The 17,037-nt window shown below is 47.2% G+C and overlaps 2 protein-coding genes across 6 annotated transcripts in view; one reads left to right on the plus strand and one right to left on the minus strand.

The window, feature by feature from the left end:
* The window catches only part of drosha (drosha ribonuclease III), an 84,343-nt gene extending 77,506 nt beyond the window's left edge, over positions 1-6,837 (plus strand). For all 5 annotated transcript variants that reach the window (XM_076290241.1, XM_076290242.1, XM_076290243.1 and 2 more), the window contains 2 exons: positions 977-1,023; positions 5,858-6,837. In XM_076290241.1, coding sequence (XP_076146356.1) covers positions 977-1,023; positions 5,858-5,988 — 178 coding nt within the window. In that variant the 3' untranslated portion in view covers positions 5,989-6,837. The remainder of the gene's footprint in view (positions 1-976; positions 1,024-5,857) is intronic.
* Positions 6,838-8,481: 1,644 nt separating this feature from the next.
* LOC143130942 (cadherin-6-like) lies at positions 8,482-16,969 on the minus strand. The gene is made up of 6 exons (XM_076290247.1): positions 16,746-16,969; positions 14,080-14,216; positions 13,550-13,671; positions 12,725-12,842; positions 12,060-12,311; positions 8,482-10,386 (listed from the first exon to the last, which is right to left on the minus strand). Exons 1-6 carry the CDS (start codon positions 16,829-16,831, stop codon positions 9,860-9,862), a joined length of 1,242 nt encoding a protein of 413 aa, XP_076146362.1. The 5' UTR covers positions 16,832-16,969; the 3' UTR covers positions 8,482-9,859.
* Between the last annotated feature and the right edge of the window lie 68 nt (positions 16,970-17,037).

A 17,037-nucleotide genomic window follows, 5' to 3' on the forward strand; every position in this document is an offset into this window, starting at 1 on the left:
AGTACACACACACAAGCAGACAGACAGTAGCTGCTTACAGACATGTCCTCCACAGTATATGCAGATCTTTGTCAAACGGAGGTCCGGCCCTTCGGGTGATTCAGATATGATGCTAACATGCAGACGTTTTGTGTGAACGACACCGAAGCACATGAACAGAATCTCTGTGTGGTTGAACACGCACATTAACAGAATCTTCTTGGGTGTAAACACACACACACACACACACACACACACACACACACCACTGCATGTAAGAGAAATCTCTGAATATGGCTGGTGTGCACACACACACACACACACACACACACACACAGAGAGAGAGAGAGACACACACACAGAGAAATGCTAAGAGGAGTGCTGGCTGTTTGTAAAGGTTGTGTGAGAAGTGAAAAAGGGAGATAAAGCCGGCGGCAGATTAAAGGCTCATAGCAGGAAATGCGTTACGCGTGTGTGTGTGTGTGTGTGTGTGTGTCCCATGAGATTTTTTTTTCTGCCTTGAGCAAGCTTTCCGTAGCTTTAAGCTGGCGTTACCTTGCCCCCATACGCATATTGACGGGCTCTGTTTATATCTGTGCCCAACTTAAGCTTCAAGGCGTGTACACACACATGCACACACACTAAAAACGATTTACAGTTCTCAGCTCCCTCACGTAAGGTACACCTGACAGCTGGACAAAAGGAAGCACACACTTTCTCTCTCTCTCTCTCTCTCTCTCTCTCTCTCTCTCTCTCTCTCTCACACACACAGACACACACACACACAGAGAGAGAGACACACACACACACTCTTCCTTAATCCCTCCAACCCTGGCCCCGCTCGTAGCGACTTCAAAAGCAGGACGTCTGAATATGCTAAAGAGCGGCTTTCTTTCGCACTCCGCCGTTATCGCGCTCTTGTCTTCATCCCTCTTATTTCTTCATTCATTCCTTCTCTCATTCATGTGTTCTTTTATCCCCCTCTTTCTCCTCACAGCATCCAGCAGGCTGAGATGGGCGCCGCCATGGACGCCTTGGAGAAATGTAAGTTACTTTGCCAACTACAGCTTTTATTCCAACACACACACACACACACAACACACACACACACAACACACACACACACACACACACACACACGTGTGTGCCGATGTGAGCTCTGATGTAACTCCAGTCTTAAATGAGTTACTTTGCCAACTACAGCTTTTATTCTTATTGTTTGTTTGTTTTGAGTTGTATTATAAGTGTTACACATAAGTGATACACATAGGTGATACACCTTTGCTGGCAAAAAAAAGTATTATAAGTGTTACACATAAGTGATACACCTTTGCTGGCAAAAAAAGTATTCAAAATATATTTTAAAAAATTTCAACAAGTGAAAACAATAAATGAGAAGAGAGACAGAAGAAAAACACTTTAATCTTGCATATCCCTCTGCTACTCCCTACAGAAAGTTTTCAGATCCGCACTCTTAGAATAGGTTGGCGACGCTTATCGCTAATATGGGCCGTTTCGCAGATGGCGGATGGCAGCAAAAAAGGCCCAAATCGGCCGATACCGATAGCCTGCCAATATATCGGTGCATCACTACATAATAGAGCTGTAGAAAAATGAAACGGCATGTTGTGGTCATGGGAAATGAATGCCTGGTATAATTACTATTTTTTCCATCGAGTAATAGTCAGTCCACCGGTCATTAAAAATGAACCATATTACTTTAAAAGTGCTTGTGCGTGTGTATGTGTGATGTACTCCGAAGTACTTGATGAACGTCTCATTGCATTGTTGTGTACTACTGTGCAACCAACATAACTGTGAGTGTGAACAATGCATTAGTATGTGTGTGTGTGTGGGGGAGCAATGCATAAGTGTGTGTGTCTGGAAGCAAAGCATATGTGTGTGTGTGTGTGTGTGTGTGTGTATGTGTGTGTGTGGGAGCAATGCATAAGTGTGTGTGTGTGAGAGGGAGAGATAGAGAGAGTTTTAGGGAGGTGCTTGTACACATCTCCATTGTTCTGGTCACTCTTGTCCTCCCAGTCCCCTTTGAGTCCCTCTATGTTCTCCTAATTACACAATCTCTTCAGAGGATCTGCCACTGTTGTTCTGTGTGTGTGTGTGTGTGTGTGTGTTCTCCAAATTACACACTCTCTCCAGAGGATCTGCCACTGTTGTTCTGTGTGTGTGTGTGTGTGTGTGTGTGTGTGTGTGTGTGTGTGTGTGTGTGTGTGTGTGTGTGTGTGTGGAGTGCTTGTTAAGAGGTTAGCATCTCTCAGAGACCCACTGGGCGAAGCTGTCGCTTTCCACCTCGTCCGTTCAGGAATGTGTTTGTGTCGCATGGAGTGTGCGTGTGTTTTGAAGTGCACTTGGTGGCAAGCTATTGAGAGGTCTGTGTGCGTGCATGTGAATTAGGTCATGTGTGTGTGTGTATGTGTTCATGTATGTGTGTGTGAAATGATTTTGGCCCTTCATCTGAACTAGTGCATTAATCAAACAGTCCATTAAAAAATAGGTGGATTAATTGGCTGTGACTCATTGTGCAGGTGCACACACAAACACACACACACACACACACACACACACACACACACACACACATACACACACGTGTGCCGATGTGAGCTCTGATGTAACTCCAGTCTTAAATGAGGCCTCCAGTCGTGTGTGATTGATGTGGTTAGTCGGCCCCCAACCCCTCTGCCACATAAAATATTAGCACAGCCTGCTTCTCCCTCACCTCTCCCCTTCCTCTCTCTCCCTTCATCTCTCTCCCTCCCTCTCTTTCTCTCTCTCTCTCTGTCTCTCTCTCTCTCCCTTTCTGCATCCCTCACTTACTTTCCTTACCTCTTCTTTCCTATTCGACGGAGTCGTATGTGTGTTTGTGTGCATACGTGTGTGTGTGTGTGTGTGTGTGTGTGTGTGTGTTTGTGTTGTTTTTTTGGCTTTTCCTCCTCATTGTCCTGGCCCATTCCTTTCTCCTTCTCCCTCTTTCCTATTTATCTTCTGTTCTTTCTTGCTTTCTTCCCTTTTCGCTCCCATTTCTCTCAAGTTTACTTTTATTCTCCTTTCTTCTCCCTCCCTCCCTCGCCAGCCAGCATCTCTCTCTCTATCTCTCTCTCTCTATCTCTCTCTCTCTCTCTCTCTCTCTCTCTCTCTCTCTCTCTCTCTGTCTCCCTCTCTCTCCCTCCTTCTCTCTCTCTGGCGCAGCCAGCTGTCAGAGTGATGGAATGATGCTCATTGCTGGTAAATGAACGTTTCCCCCCCCTCATAAATTGCCGTTTCGTGTGACTAGATTAGCGATGCCGTCTGAAAAGGTCACTGCGTTTAATATCATCCGTCTGGCTCCTCGGGCTGCGCCCAGACACCTTTCCTCCTCCTCCTCCTCCAGCGGACGCACACGCATGCACGCTTTGTTTGTCTCTGCTCCTCTTCCTCCCTCCATTCTTTCTCTTCGGTTGATTTTTCTGCCTCCTCTTTATGGCCCTGTCCACTCGTCTGTCCACTCTCCCTTTCTCTGTTTCTTCTCGTGCTCACACCCTTTCCTCTCTACTTTCCTTAAGCCCCTCCTCCCCTTATCTTCCCATCAGAGATGTTTTCTCCACCTTTAGACACACACACACACGTGAACACGCGCACACACACACACACACTAATTTATTTAGAGTGTGCCAATCACATTTCCAGCATTAAGGATTGAAATATTACCAGAGATTGATTTATATTACCTGAAATTCACAATAGTTAAAAAAACATTTGTGGAAATCAAGTTAAATGTTTTTGCATATTAAATCTTAATTTGTTATCTAAGTCTATGTTATCTATAGATACTTTCAACTTAGGGCTGGTACTTCATTAGTTCCTCATATAGAAATACCGACTCACACATTAAAAATACATTGAAAGACAAGAGCATCATAATATGAACAGAGCAGGAGGGAAAAAGGGATTCTGGGTAAATGGTGACCGTAGTGTCCTGTGTGTAAACTGAATGAGAAGGCAGGGGGAGGATTGTTCATTATTGAGGCCGACAACAAGCGCTCTTTAGCTTTTTCATTTTTTTGCCTGATTCAATTACCAACCATTTCAGACAAGTTGAGGGTCTACTTTGTCTGCATCCACTTCCTGAGTGTGTGTGTGTGTGTATGTCTGCTTTATTGTGTGTGTGTGTGTGCGTGTGTGTGTGCGTGTGTGTGTGAGAGACTGAGTGTTGTTGTCCATTTGTAAACATGTTATGTGTGAGAGTGTCCTTATGTGATCTGTCATTGTTAAGCTGTGAGTGAGTGAGTGTGTGTTTGGTGTGTGTTTGTCTTTGTGTGGCAGAGAGAGTAGGTCTGTGTGAGTTTGTCATTCTGTTTCCCTGTGTGCTTGTATGCCATTAGAAGTCCCTGTTTGAGAGCCATTGTATATTCACCTCTGGTGGAGTGTGTTTGTGTATCTGTGTGTGTTTGATCATCATCTTATGTGTGTGTGTATGTGTGTTTTGTGTGTGTTTGAGTAAAAAAATGAAGCGATGGTGGTGATAGTTTTCTAGAACTACTGGGCTATGTGTGCCTGTGTGGGTTTGTGCGTGTGTGTGCGTGCGTGCATATATATGTATGTGTGTGTGTGTGTATATGTGCGTGCATATTTGATTGCAATTGTGCATCTGAGAGGGTTAGTGACAGCACCCCCACCATTGGGTCCAAACTCTGGCAGCACAGTGAAGTTAAACAAAGCATTACACACACACACACACACACACACACACACACTCTCTCTCTCACACACACACACATACACATACACAATCAGTGAGGAGAGGCCTCCCACACACAAACACACACATACACACACACACAAACATATGTAGACATACAGTACACATACAGACAGAAACGATGTGCACAAGCCACCTATCACGAATCATGATCACCAAAACAACCATGAATGTCCACCTACGCAGACTTACTTTCAAGCACGAATGCCTCAACAACACACACACACACACACACACACACACAGACAAACAAACAGCACCAACATGCATGAGTCATCCTGTAACAGACGAGTAGTGACGGTCATCTCCGAGTCTTGTGTCCTCTCCCTCTTCTCTTCTTTGTTTCCCCCTCTCTACTTTCAACTATTGAGATTTGAAGTGGGTTCTGTCTTGAAAGAAGACATGGAAAGGCAGCAATTTTAGAATATGTGTGACTTGTGCTGCTTGCTCTCTCTCTCTCTCTGTGTGTGTGTGTGTGTGTGTGTGTGTGTGTGTGTGTGTGTGTGTGTGTGTGTGTGTGTGTGTGTGTGTGTGTGTGTGTGTGTGTGTGTGTGTGTGTGTGTGTGTGTGTGTGTGTGTTGTGTTTACCCTGACTGTCAGTACAAGCCCGAGTAGTGGGTGTTGTATTGGAGGGAGGGTGTACATGCATGGCTACCTGTGTGTGTGTGTGTGTGTGTGTGTGTGTACATTTGTTGGTGTGTGTGTGTTTTAAAGCCTGCTTTGATGCAGATGCACTGTGACAGTAGAGCTGCAGCTCAACAGATTACATTTCACTATTAATCTATTTCTCTCAGTCAAAAGGCACATACGTCTACCGCAAAATGTACCCCGAATTATGGAATAACGCACACACACACATGAAAATGTCATGGTGGGAAGATGCCTCTTTGTCTGTTGCCATAAATGGGTAGATGTGTAATAATGGACTCCATTTTGTTTAGCCCTGAACAGCCATCGGGCAATGATTTTGACCAGCCAGCCAAACCACTGACCGAAGTAGATAGATTAACCTGCCTGTGCTCCTGCTGATGTGTGTGTGTGTGTGTGTGTGTGTGTGTGTGTGTGTGTGTGTGTGTGTGTGTGTGTGTGTGTGTGTGTGTGTGCGTGCGTGTGCGTGTCCAGATAACTTCCCACAGATGGCCCACCAGAAGCGCTTCATCGAGAGGAAGTATCGGCAGGAGCTGAAGGAGATGAGGAGAGAGCGCGAGCGACAGGAGCGGGAGAGCGATGACGGCGAGGATGGCAGGAAGTGATGTCAGAGGTCATCACAGGGGGAAACGGTGCCCGACCGGGAATGCACGTACGCCAGCATCTTAATGTGTTATTATGTCCAGGCTTCATCATTGGGATTAAACTGTTTCACCATCATGTCAAAAGGGATAGGTCATGCAAGAATGGACATTCTGTCCACTCACGGTCATTCCCTGGCTGGAGACGGTTCTATTGCGGGGTTGTTCTCCCCAGTGAAATGGTAAAGCCAAGCCCTTTCTATACACTTTGGGATTCACAGCGGCCTTGTGTTTCCTTCTCCAAAGAAATAAAAATAACGTCTATAAAAGAACTCTATGCTTCAAATGTTCAAACGCCATTAGACACCTCTGTGTGAGAAACAAAGCAACATAATTTTATGCAAAGCATTACTGAAAAGAGTCCTTCTACATATGCATTAGATGTAATAAGCTACTAGCAGTCTTTATTCACAGACTTGGACAATGGGGAACTTCTGAGGCAGTTTTTAATGTTGCCAAAATGGCCACAACATTTTTGTCAGGAATTCTGTAGTACATGTGGAAAGAAGGCTTTGCAATCAAACAGTTGAACAGAGACTAGCAGTGTACTTATATTTGCCCCTCATAGAATTCATCACAACACTTTTGAGTATTCAAGAGATGGTCCTGAAAATTCACATTGAGGTGGTACTTAGTGGAACTCTGATTATTTGTGTTTTTCTGGTGTACGGTCCCTTGGATGTTCTCTTAAACTTTTCTAATGTATTTGAAGCTGTGTGTGTGTGTTTTGTATGTAATGGAGTTGTCTGTGTATATGTTTTAAAAGATACCCTTGTCTTGGTAATAAATCGCAACAGAAGTGAATTTTTTTAACTTTTTGCCTAGTTTATTCTTGTAATTGTGTTCTGTTGCCATGGCGAATGCTGGTAGCTGTAGCTGACTCAGCCTGTGTGTTCACATCCAAAGGCAGCAGTACAATGGAGCTGACCAGCCTATCAGCAGCGGGGGAACTCTGCTGTGCTACCCAGCGCTGAGAGGGTTAATCAGATTCAATTAAACAGAATATTATCTAAAATGGAACCATCTGCCTTGCATCTGCTTCTGCACTGCAAACAATTTCATTTTTCCCCCTCTCAACCATTATTCCCTCCCATTCTCATATTTGGTCTTTCTCTCTTGCTCGCTCTGCGAATTTCTGTTGCCAAAAGATCTTAATTATAGATTGTGTCTAATTAAGAGTCACTTCCGTTTGGTTAGCATGTAATCAGGCTATGAAACCAGCTCTCTCTCGCTTTCTCTCTCTCTTCTCACGCTCTGTTCAGGCGTGCAGAGTAACCCTCTAGCACATAAGCCTTGTCGACAACTATGCCTGTTTGTACTGCACCTCTCTCCCAACAGTGTGTGCTTGTGCGCGCACACACACACACAAACACTCAGCAGACTGGACTTTCAACATATTTTTAATCATACAGAGTTATATAAATATTTTGGTACAAAATATCACATCGTACAAAGCGTAGATGACGGGTGGAGGCACCTGCCTGTGTGATGCTCTCGCAGTCAAAGCGACAAAAAAAAGAAAAGAAAAGGACACCCCACCCTCCCCCCAAAATAAAAATAAAATGCACAAACTCGCACAGTCAGACTACACGACTTCACCCACGGGACATGAGACACACGGGCAGGCTCTGCAGCCAGGCTTCCTGTATCTACACAAACATTCAGAGAGAGAGAGTGCGCACGCGCACACAAAGCTGTCCAGTGATCCTGACGGTCGTCCGTTCCGTTCGGTCATTTGTTTGTTCCACGTCCCGGAGTGGAAGACCACCTTGTCCGTTTTCTCTGTAGGGCCTTTGTCCATTCCTAGGTTTGTCCCGTGAGCTGCTTGGACAAACAGTCGCTCCATCGTGTGCTCTCTCCCCCTGACAGCCAGCAAGGAAACGAGAGAGGACGGCGTACGATATTTTACGAGTTCCTTCAGTCTCCTGTCACAGCGATTACAACGACAGCAAAACCACTCCGATGATCATCCGCCTTCGTCTTCAGTAGTGTTCTTGTTAATGTGTGGTAATCCAGCAACATTTGTCTCCAGTCTGTGTAAAAAGCTCTCAGCTAAAGGCTTGTAAAGAAGCCACATTAAGCGCTTTCACAAATAGTCACCACAAACGTGTCTAACCCTCCCCTCCCCACCGACTGTCTACACTAATCCACCGGCTACTGGAAAACAGTGTCATATTAGCTAGTATATAATAGGTGGAATGGTTTGTGTGTGTGTGTTGAAATATTTTTTGACTCCTATGTGTAGCCTAAGAGAGATGGTTGAGTGGAGTGGGTTGTAATTACAGTATTCATGTGTTTATAAATGAGTAATTGATGTGTAATTAATGACCTGTGAGGATTTGGACAATGTGACCTGGGGAATATTGCCGTCTTTGCTTGGTTGCATTTCTTCGGACCTATCAAAGTGCTCGGCTCTACCAAACGGTTATGTGTGTGTGTTTGTGTGTGTGTGTGTGTGTGTGTGTGTGTGTGTGTGTGTGTGTGTGTGTTTGGAGGCAGTTTGTCTCAAATCTTTCTCTTTCGGTCCTATTGATTTTACCATCTTGCCCTGTAAGATTAAATCTCTAACTGCTCTATCTTTTTCCTTTTCTACAACATCTTTCCACTTTTTTTCACTGACAGTTTCTTTACCTTCTCACTTCACTACTTCACACTGCTTACCTCTTTTGTGTAGAGTATCTGGACTTAAGAGACCCGCGCTTTGTCTGGAACAGTGAAGCTTCACCTGGTGCAGTCAAGAATAACTAACAGAATTTTCTCACTCAATTACATACACGCACACACACACATAAAACCTTTTCTAGCTTCAACCAGAGCATTATGGGTTGATTTACACTTGATTTACACTTTTGATATCTTTTGGATTTGAGATGTTTATTTTGGTGTATATTGAGGTGTGATTTTAAGTGAAGTGGGGGTCCAAAGGTATTTTTGTGTTGAACCTGGCGACTGTGGAGAATTCTTATCCTGCCCTAAAGGTGTGTCTACTGTGTATGTGTGTGTGTGTGTCTAACCAACAAACACAATAAGGCAGCATATTGTATCTGAGTTACAGTAAACATAGTCATCAAACTCACAATACGCCAATACATCCCCTCCCCCAAAACACTGTAATGTGTCTATTAGCTTCAGCATGGGTTGTGGGTGATTATGAATTTGTGTGTGTGTGTGTGTGTGTGCGCATGTGCATGTGAATACATCTTCATAACTGCCCACTTTTCCATAAGTGTAACAGATGCTTTGAGAAAATTAAAAAGACAGGACAAAAGTAAAAGTATTTCCTATACAGAGTCAGGGCTGAGAAGAGAAGTCTGTCGCTTGTGTTTTTTTTGTTGTTTTTTTTCTTCCTCAGAGGTCTTCACTGCTCTGAGCGGGAGCAACTAATACTGACTAATATCAGCCCAGGATTCAAAGGTCAGAGGTCGGGGCTCTGTTCTGCGCGGCTTGAGGTCAAGCGATGAGAGGTACTTCCTGGTTGTCCCAAAGGCTCAGGCTTAGTGGTGTGACAGCGGTTCTTTTTAAAAAGGGCACTTGGGGGAAAAGAAAAGACAACAGAAAAGAGAAAGAACAAAGAGAAAAGAAGATAGAAAGTCGAAGCCTTTGCAGGAGTTCCCGTCTTTCTCGTGACGCATGTCTGAGCCACCGGGGGCAGTGTGTCCCCAGAGCCTGCACAGTGCACTATGTCCGCTCTAGTTTATTTGTGTGTGTGTATGTGTGTGTGTGAGAGAGAGAGAGACCGAGTTTGTGTAAGGGACTGTTTGTTGTGTGTGTGTGTGTGTTTTTTTTTCTTGACCGTTCCTCCTCCAAGTCCCTGGTGGTCACTCACGCGGCGGCGTTATGAATCCTTGTCGCTGTCCTCGGTGCCGTACATGTCGGCGAGCTTCTTGAAGCGCGGGCCCCAGTCGCTCAGGTAGTTGTAGTCGTGGTCACCGTCGCTGGCGGCCGACTCCAGCGAGCTGAGGCTGTGCGCCACCGACCCGCTGCCCTCGTACGCGTAGGTGGCCAGCGAGTCGTACGGCGGCGCCGTCGGGTCGGAGTCGTTCTCCGCCAGCCGCTGGGCGATGAAGTCCCGCACGTCGGCGTTGTCCCGGAGGGCCCCTGGCGCCGCGCCGGCGACCGCGGACAGGGGCGGTCTCCGCGGCAATGGGGGGAAGAGGGCGTCGGGCATGATGTCGCGGCGCAGCTTGTTGTCCTCCAGCGCCTCGGGGTTGCGCAGCGTGCCGATGTCGAAGGCCTGCGTGTCCTCCTCGCCGCCGCCCTCGTCGTTGTAGCTGACCACGTTGTCGCGCACGTCCTCCTTGGAGATGATCAGCGGCTCCTTCTTACGCTGACGCCGCAGGGCGGCAAACAGCACCACCAGCACTAGAGAGAGCGAGAGAGAAAGGGACGACAAAAGAGGGGGAAGAGAAGGAGGGGGGAGAGAGAGAGAGAGAGGCGACAACATGGTCACTATGGAGACAGCGAACAACATGACATTGAGGAGAAAGTAAAAAGAAAAAAAAGAAAAAAAGTTGCAACAAAGAAAGGGAGAGTGAGAAAAAGCAGAGATCGATATGGAGACAAATGACAACACTAGCTCAGAGATGAAGAGAAAAGTGGGCTCAGAAAGACTGAGAGAGAGAGAGAGGAAGCGAGAGAGAGAGAGAGAGAGAGAGAGGAAGCGAGAGAGAGAGAGAGAGAGAGAGAGAGAGAGCGGGAGGCATGGCAGCAGCAGCAGCAGGAGTTGTTATATGGAAAAGAGCAGGGATAACAACATGATTCTCAAGGACTCCCAAAACAATAGCAAAAAGTGACATTGAAATATGAAGGGACGAGGGAAGAGAGGCAGCGAAGGAGAGCGGCAACAAGATGAGTTTGTGAAGCGCAGAGGCAGAGACACCGACAGCATAATGACCGTGGACAACACAGAAACTGACCCATGACTACTATGATGACAGACATCAAGGTTACAGGGACAGGGAAGATATTGGGTTGGGTTTAGCACAAGAGATAGTCACAAACACACACACACACACACACACACACACACCATAACACTTTAAGGTTGCAGAGTCAAAAACTAAAATATTGACCAACAACAATGACAGAGAAGAGTATTGCACATGCTTGTTTTCTCTGAATCACAACAGATATGCCTTTCCATTTAAGATCAGCACAGAACATCCAACAAAAAGTCATTTTGTGCCTGGACAAAGTACATTTGATTTGTTGTTTGATTTGTTGTTGATAAGCACAAGATCACTTTAGTGGCCCAGTACAATTACGCTATCATCCTCTATGGGCCACCATGTTTCATATGACATATCCTTCACAGCACTTATATGGCATATGATGCTGTGTTGTTATTGATGACAAGATAGCTAGATATTGATTAGAACATTATTGATCTACATATCAATATAGAAAGAAATACACTTTTCTTGACACAACACAATGTGGTTCTTTCCCCTTCAAATAATGTCTCCAAATGAATTATGTTGTGCAATAACTCATAGTACAGACAATGGGGTTTCTGACATTGCCAATGCACATGCAGACTGTCTGGTTGTTGCCAGTGTATGAGCCATTTCATCTGTCTTTGATTAGCTGGGTACCCTTTAGCACTACAGTGGGCGTAAATAAGTGGCCACTGGCCAGTATGTTGAAAAATGATGAAAATAAATTCTTACATTGTGCTACAGTCCAGTAGCATAGTATCAATGATCATATTGCCATATTGTTTAGAATGAATAAGGTTCTATCTGACATTTTTGTCAAAATTGAGTTACGGTACTTGACATTCTTATTCTGTGACAACTTCAGAAGTTGTGTATTTTTGGACATAATGTCTAAAGAGGCTTGTTCCACTTATCAATAATTCTATGGAATTCTAAAACTTTGGAGATCAATGCTACCGCGGAACTATTCAGAATGCAGATAGAACCTTATAATTCCAAGGGGATGATGTAGAGTAGCCTATAATAAAATAGTACAGAGCTAGACTGTGGTGTATTCTGCCACTCTGAGCAGTGCTGTGTGCGTACTGTAGTACTTACTCAGTAGTATGCAGACGCACAGCAGTATGGCCACCAGTGCTCCGGTGCTGAGGCCAGCGGTCAGTGCCTGGGCCTCGGCGTTGCACAGCTTCATGTTGCCGTCGCGGTCGCACGAGCACACGCGCACGGTCAGCGTGTTGGTGCTGCTCAGCATGGGGCTCCCGCCGTCCGCGATCACCACGGGGATGAGGTAGCGGCTGCGGTGGAGGCGGCTGTAGCCGCTGCGCAGCGTCAGGATCATCGCCGTGTTGTCTGTTCGACATTCAGCACAGAGTTAATTAGCACCCGCTGAGAACGCACGCTGGCCAGTCATGACCTAACCCAGGGTTTCATCACAGTGTGGTGTGGTGAGACTCACTGACTGCCTAGTGAACTGCGTCTCACATCTAACCTTTTTCTACTGCCGTACTTACATGATGAAATCTTATTATGGCCTGTGTAAGAGAATGATATAAAGAAATCATGCTCATGTGTGAGGAATGAAGCGAAGTTAAAGAAGTTAAAACTTTAAGTCTGGATCTGTAATGATTTATGACACATTCTGCTCTCTGTCAGGAGTGGGGAGAGGGAATAAATCTTATTTGAAAGAGCTATAACTCCTAATTAATGCATTATGAATGTTCTCATTACGGCCGCAGATGGTGCCTGTTGTCATGGGAACACACCGTTATTGTCTCGGACTGTGAAGTTGGCTTTGACCGAGGCTTCAGGCGCTAGACGGAACGAGAAGCGCTGACCCCCGATTGGCTCGTCTGGATCAGTGGCGCTGATCATCTGAATCCTCTGAGACACCAGACACACACACACACACACACACACACACACATTAGCACATTAGTGACAGCCCTTAAGTATTTCTCCATCAAAGTCTGATTCTGTCACATTTTCTGCTCAATTTTCTTTAGCATCTGAATCCGCGATGAGGTGTAAAAGCATTCTGAGGTTGAGAATGTGAGGAGCGCACATTTCATGGCATACTGAATTCATCTTTACATGTTCATAACTTTATTAGATAACGGACTTGAATGGTTTATTAATGTACTGAAACGGTTGTGATGGAGGCTACAGAAAACCTCTGTGTGTGCCTCGGAGTGCCTGAGTTACAGCACAGCATGTTCTCTCTCTCTCCACCTCCCCCCCCCCCCACACATAGCCTCCTCTCCACATTCTCATTCCCCAAGTCAGGTTTATCACATTTCCGTCCCCAGAGGAAGGTCACCCTCAGAGACACACATCGATGGCATCTGTGCTGGGGGGGGGGGGGGGGGGGGGGGTGATGGAGTGAGAAAGATGGAGAGAGCGATCAGAAGAGAGAAACAGAAAGGAAGCATCACTCACGGAGGAGGAGGAGAACACACAGAGATGTAAGAGGGGAGGAGTGTTGAGGGTAGAATGTAGAAGGAACGGACGAGACTGGTATAAGAAGAGGAGGAGTGTGTGTGTGTGTGTGTGTGTGTGTCTGTTTGGAGGGGGGGGGGGCTGGCATTTACCTGTCCAGCTTTGGCGTTTTCACAGACAAAGGTCTCGTAGAAGGTGGCGAAGATCGGGGGGTTGTCGTTGACATCCAGGACTTTGATGGATACGGGCACCCGGCTGATCTGGTTCAGATTGTCTGGGAGAGGACACAAGCAGACCGCATGCAACCGTAACTAAGGGTAACTATTATGGGATTTCTGGGGATTGATCCCTCGAAAACTGAAAGGATGAAGAGGATTAGCAGTGTTCAGCATAACATTAAGACATGCTTCACGCTCTTAAGTCAGATGGGAGCGCCAACCAAATGTTGATTAATCCCTCAGCTTGCTTATGTAACAACTGTGTCACAGCACTTCAGATCAAGTGTTAGAAGTTATGCAAGTGCACATCAAAACCAGCTGATTTAGCCTTGTCATTTCAGGCCTGATTTTAAGACCTCTTGTAGTTTCATGACTGTTCCGATATGTTGGCATTAGAGTTTGAAATTAGTATTAGAAGTTGCAGCAGAAGTGGGTTTTGATGTTTGGCAGTAGCTGTCACTTACTGAACTCCTCTGCCCTGATGGAGATGTTGTGCCAGGGTAGCGTTTCACGGTCCAGGGTCTTCTGAAGGTACACCGAGCCGTTCCCCGGGTACACATTGAAGACGCGGTCCATATCTGTGTGCCGGTCGACAGAGTACCTGCCCCACAAAAGGAGACCAACAGTCAGGAGCAGGACGCAGGCGAGGTCAAGCTCTCTCTTCCAACACACAATCACGAACCTGTACAGTCACTGTTACAACGCAACGCTAACAGTCTGATGGAGGGATAGTTTTCTACATGGTTCAGTCTCCTGGCTAATGAAGCCTATTTGTGAAACCACATGAAAATAATTGAATAGCTATGAACGCGCATGAAGCAAAAATGAAATGATCCCGCCAGCGGAACATCTAATGTCCGTTGTTAACAGTGCGTCCGCGTAATGGCAGTATTAGTCATTATTAGCCCGAGGTGCCTTTCCTCGGCCCCAAGGAGACCAGGGCACAGGTAAGTATGCCCTTCTCTCTCTCTCTCTCTCTCTCTCTCTCTCTCTCTCTCTCTCTCTCTCTCTCTCTCTCTCTCTCTCTCTCTCTCGCTGCTTAATGAAGTTTATCATTAGCCTGGGCCGGCGTTGCCACGGAGATCCGTCTGACCTATTTAGAGCTTTGGAGAGCGTCTGGCCGTGGTGGCGGGAGTGGCTAATGCAGGAGGCTGACACACTTCTGCCGCACGCACACTCTTATAAGATAATAGTGCGACCCAAGGGTTTTAATCGCAGACACTGATCGCTAGAGGGGGGAATACACATGCGCAGATACGGAGGGGCGTGTGTGTGTGTGTGTGTGTGTGTGTGTGTGTGTGTGTGTGTGTGTGTGTGTGTGTGTGTGTGTGCGTGCGTGCGTGCGTGCGTGCGTGCGTGCGTGCGTGCGTGCGTGCGTGCGTGCGTGCGTGCGTGCGTGCGTGCGTGCGTGCGTGCGTGCGTGCGTGCGTGCGTGCGTGCGTGCGTGTCTGCGTGTCTGCGTGTCTGCGTGTCTGCGTGTGTGCGTGTGTGCGTGTGTGCGTGTGTGCGTGTGTGCGTGTGTGCGTGTGTGCGTGTGTGCGCGTGTGCGCGCGTGCGCGCGTGCGCGCGTGCGCGCGTGCGTGTCTGTGTGTGTGTGTGTGTGCGTGCGTGCGTGCGTGCGTGCGTGCGTGCGTGCGTGCGTGTGCGTGTGCGTGCGTGCGTGCGTGTGTGTGTGTGTGTACGCACACACAGGTTCACAGGTTACACGTTTGTGTTTTGTTTCTCTCTCGTGTGCTCTCCGATGAACACCATATATCAGTTTGATTAATGGCCTGGACAAGCGGCACAGGAAATGGGAGGAGGATGTTACCCTCCCCACGGGTGTGTGTGTGTGTGTGTGTGTGTACGGAGAACGTGTGGCTCTTTCTGAAACTCTGAAGCCCCCCCCCCACCCCCAATCCCCTCCTTCTCTCCACTACACAACCACCTCCACACTCTGACTGTCTGTTTTTTATCAGATCGCTAAATTACCTTTCCCCCTCTTCTCTCTCTCTCCCTCTCTCTCTCTCTCTCTCTTTTTCTCTCTTTGGCTCTATCTCTTCCCCCCTCCTCATCTTCCCAGCTGCACCGTGCTTCTCTTCTCATTTAGTTGGTGGCGTTTGTTCAATGGCTAATTGCTTTGCTAATATCCGCCATAATTCAGTGGGCGGCAGACTCCTCCTCCGATTAGCGCCGGGAGATAATGGCCTTTTAATGCCAGTCCAGAAGAGCTGTTCTCAGCAGGACCCCCCACCCACCACACACATACACACACACACACACACACACATACACACACACACCTACCACCATCCAACGCGCTCACACACACACACCAAGATCTACTTACCACACAGACACACACATACACACACACACACACACACACAAACACATCGTCCCACCCACGCCAGACACATCCCAATATTATGTACGCACACAGGAAGTCCTGTGGTGGAGCCAGGCTGCGGTGCCCATGTTGGCTTGTGCTGGCACCAGGTGGACGGCTTTTAGGTAGGACCCATGGTGGTTACTGGAAGCAGTATGTTTCCGTGAGCGCAGAGAAGCAGGAGCTACAGTAGGAGGATGGCTTTATGTGTGTGTGTGTGTGTGTGTGTGTGTGTGTGTGTGTGTGTGTGTGTACGTGATTTGTATTTAATGTGTTCTAGATGAAGTTGAATTTCCTGTTATTTCTTGTTTAAAGTCTAAAAAAAGGTTCCTTGATTTGATCAGTTCAGGAGAGCAAGCGGCTATTTTGGTGAAGTGGCCCACTGGGTCTCCTCTCTACTCTCTCACCTTGATGGCAGCAAAAGTGCATTCAGTACACAGAGAGAAAGAATGAAAAACTCTGAGAGGGAGTGTGTGTGTGTGTGTGTGTGTGTGCCTGAAACCTGCCGTTGTGTTGAACCTGCGTGATTCAGCCCTGCACACACGCGGACTCAAACCCACAAACAGCAGCACCTCAGACCGGGAGTCGAGTGTGATGACAATTGAGCTAAAAGCCCAGGCTACTGGCTCGCATGCCATGAGGCGTCGGGATGCGAGGTTTACCAACGTTCCACACGCACATCTAAGCTAGCTGGCATCCGTTACATGTCTGTGTGTGAGTCTTTGTGTGTGTGTGTGTGTGTGTGTGTGTGTTTCTACATACCTGACAGGGCTGCGGTTATTGTCGGGGTCCATGGCACTGACTGCCCCTACAATGGTGCCCACGGGGGCGCTCTCCAGCACCTCCATCACGTACGACGACCGCTGGAAGACGGGCGGCTCGTTCTCGTCCTCCACCGCCACCTTGACTAGTGCCGTGTCGTGGAACGGCCCCAGAGAGCGGAAGCGCGGGTCCAGGTAGCGGTTGTCCACCTGCACCCGCAGCGTGTGCATGCGCTTGGTCTCGTAGTCCACGTGCTGGACGAACAGGGACCAATGGGATGCGCGTGAGTCAC

Source organism: Alosa pseudoharengus, unplaced genomic scaffold, assembly GCF_046254945.1.
Source record: "Alosa pseudoharengus isolate Yale_2024_CS ecotype anadromous, Long Island Sound unplaced genomic scaffold, YU_APseudo_1.1 YU_APseudo_1.1_scf_18, whole genome shotgun sequence".
Lineage (NCBI taxonomy): Eukaryota > Metazoa > Chordata > Actinopteri > Clupeiformes > Clupeidae > Alosa > Alosa pseudoharengus.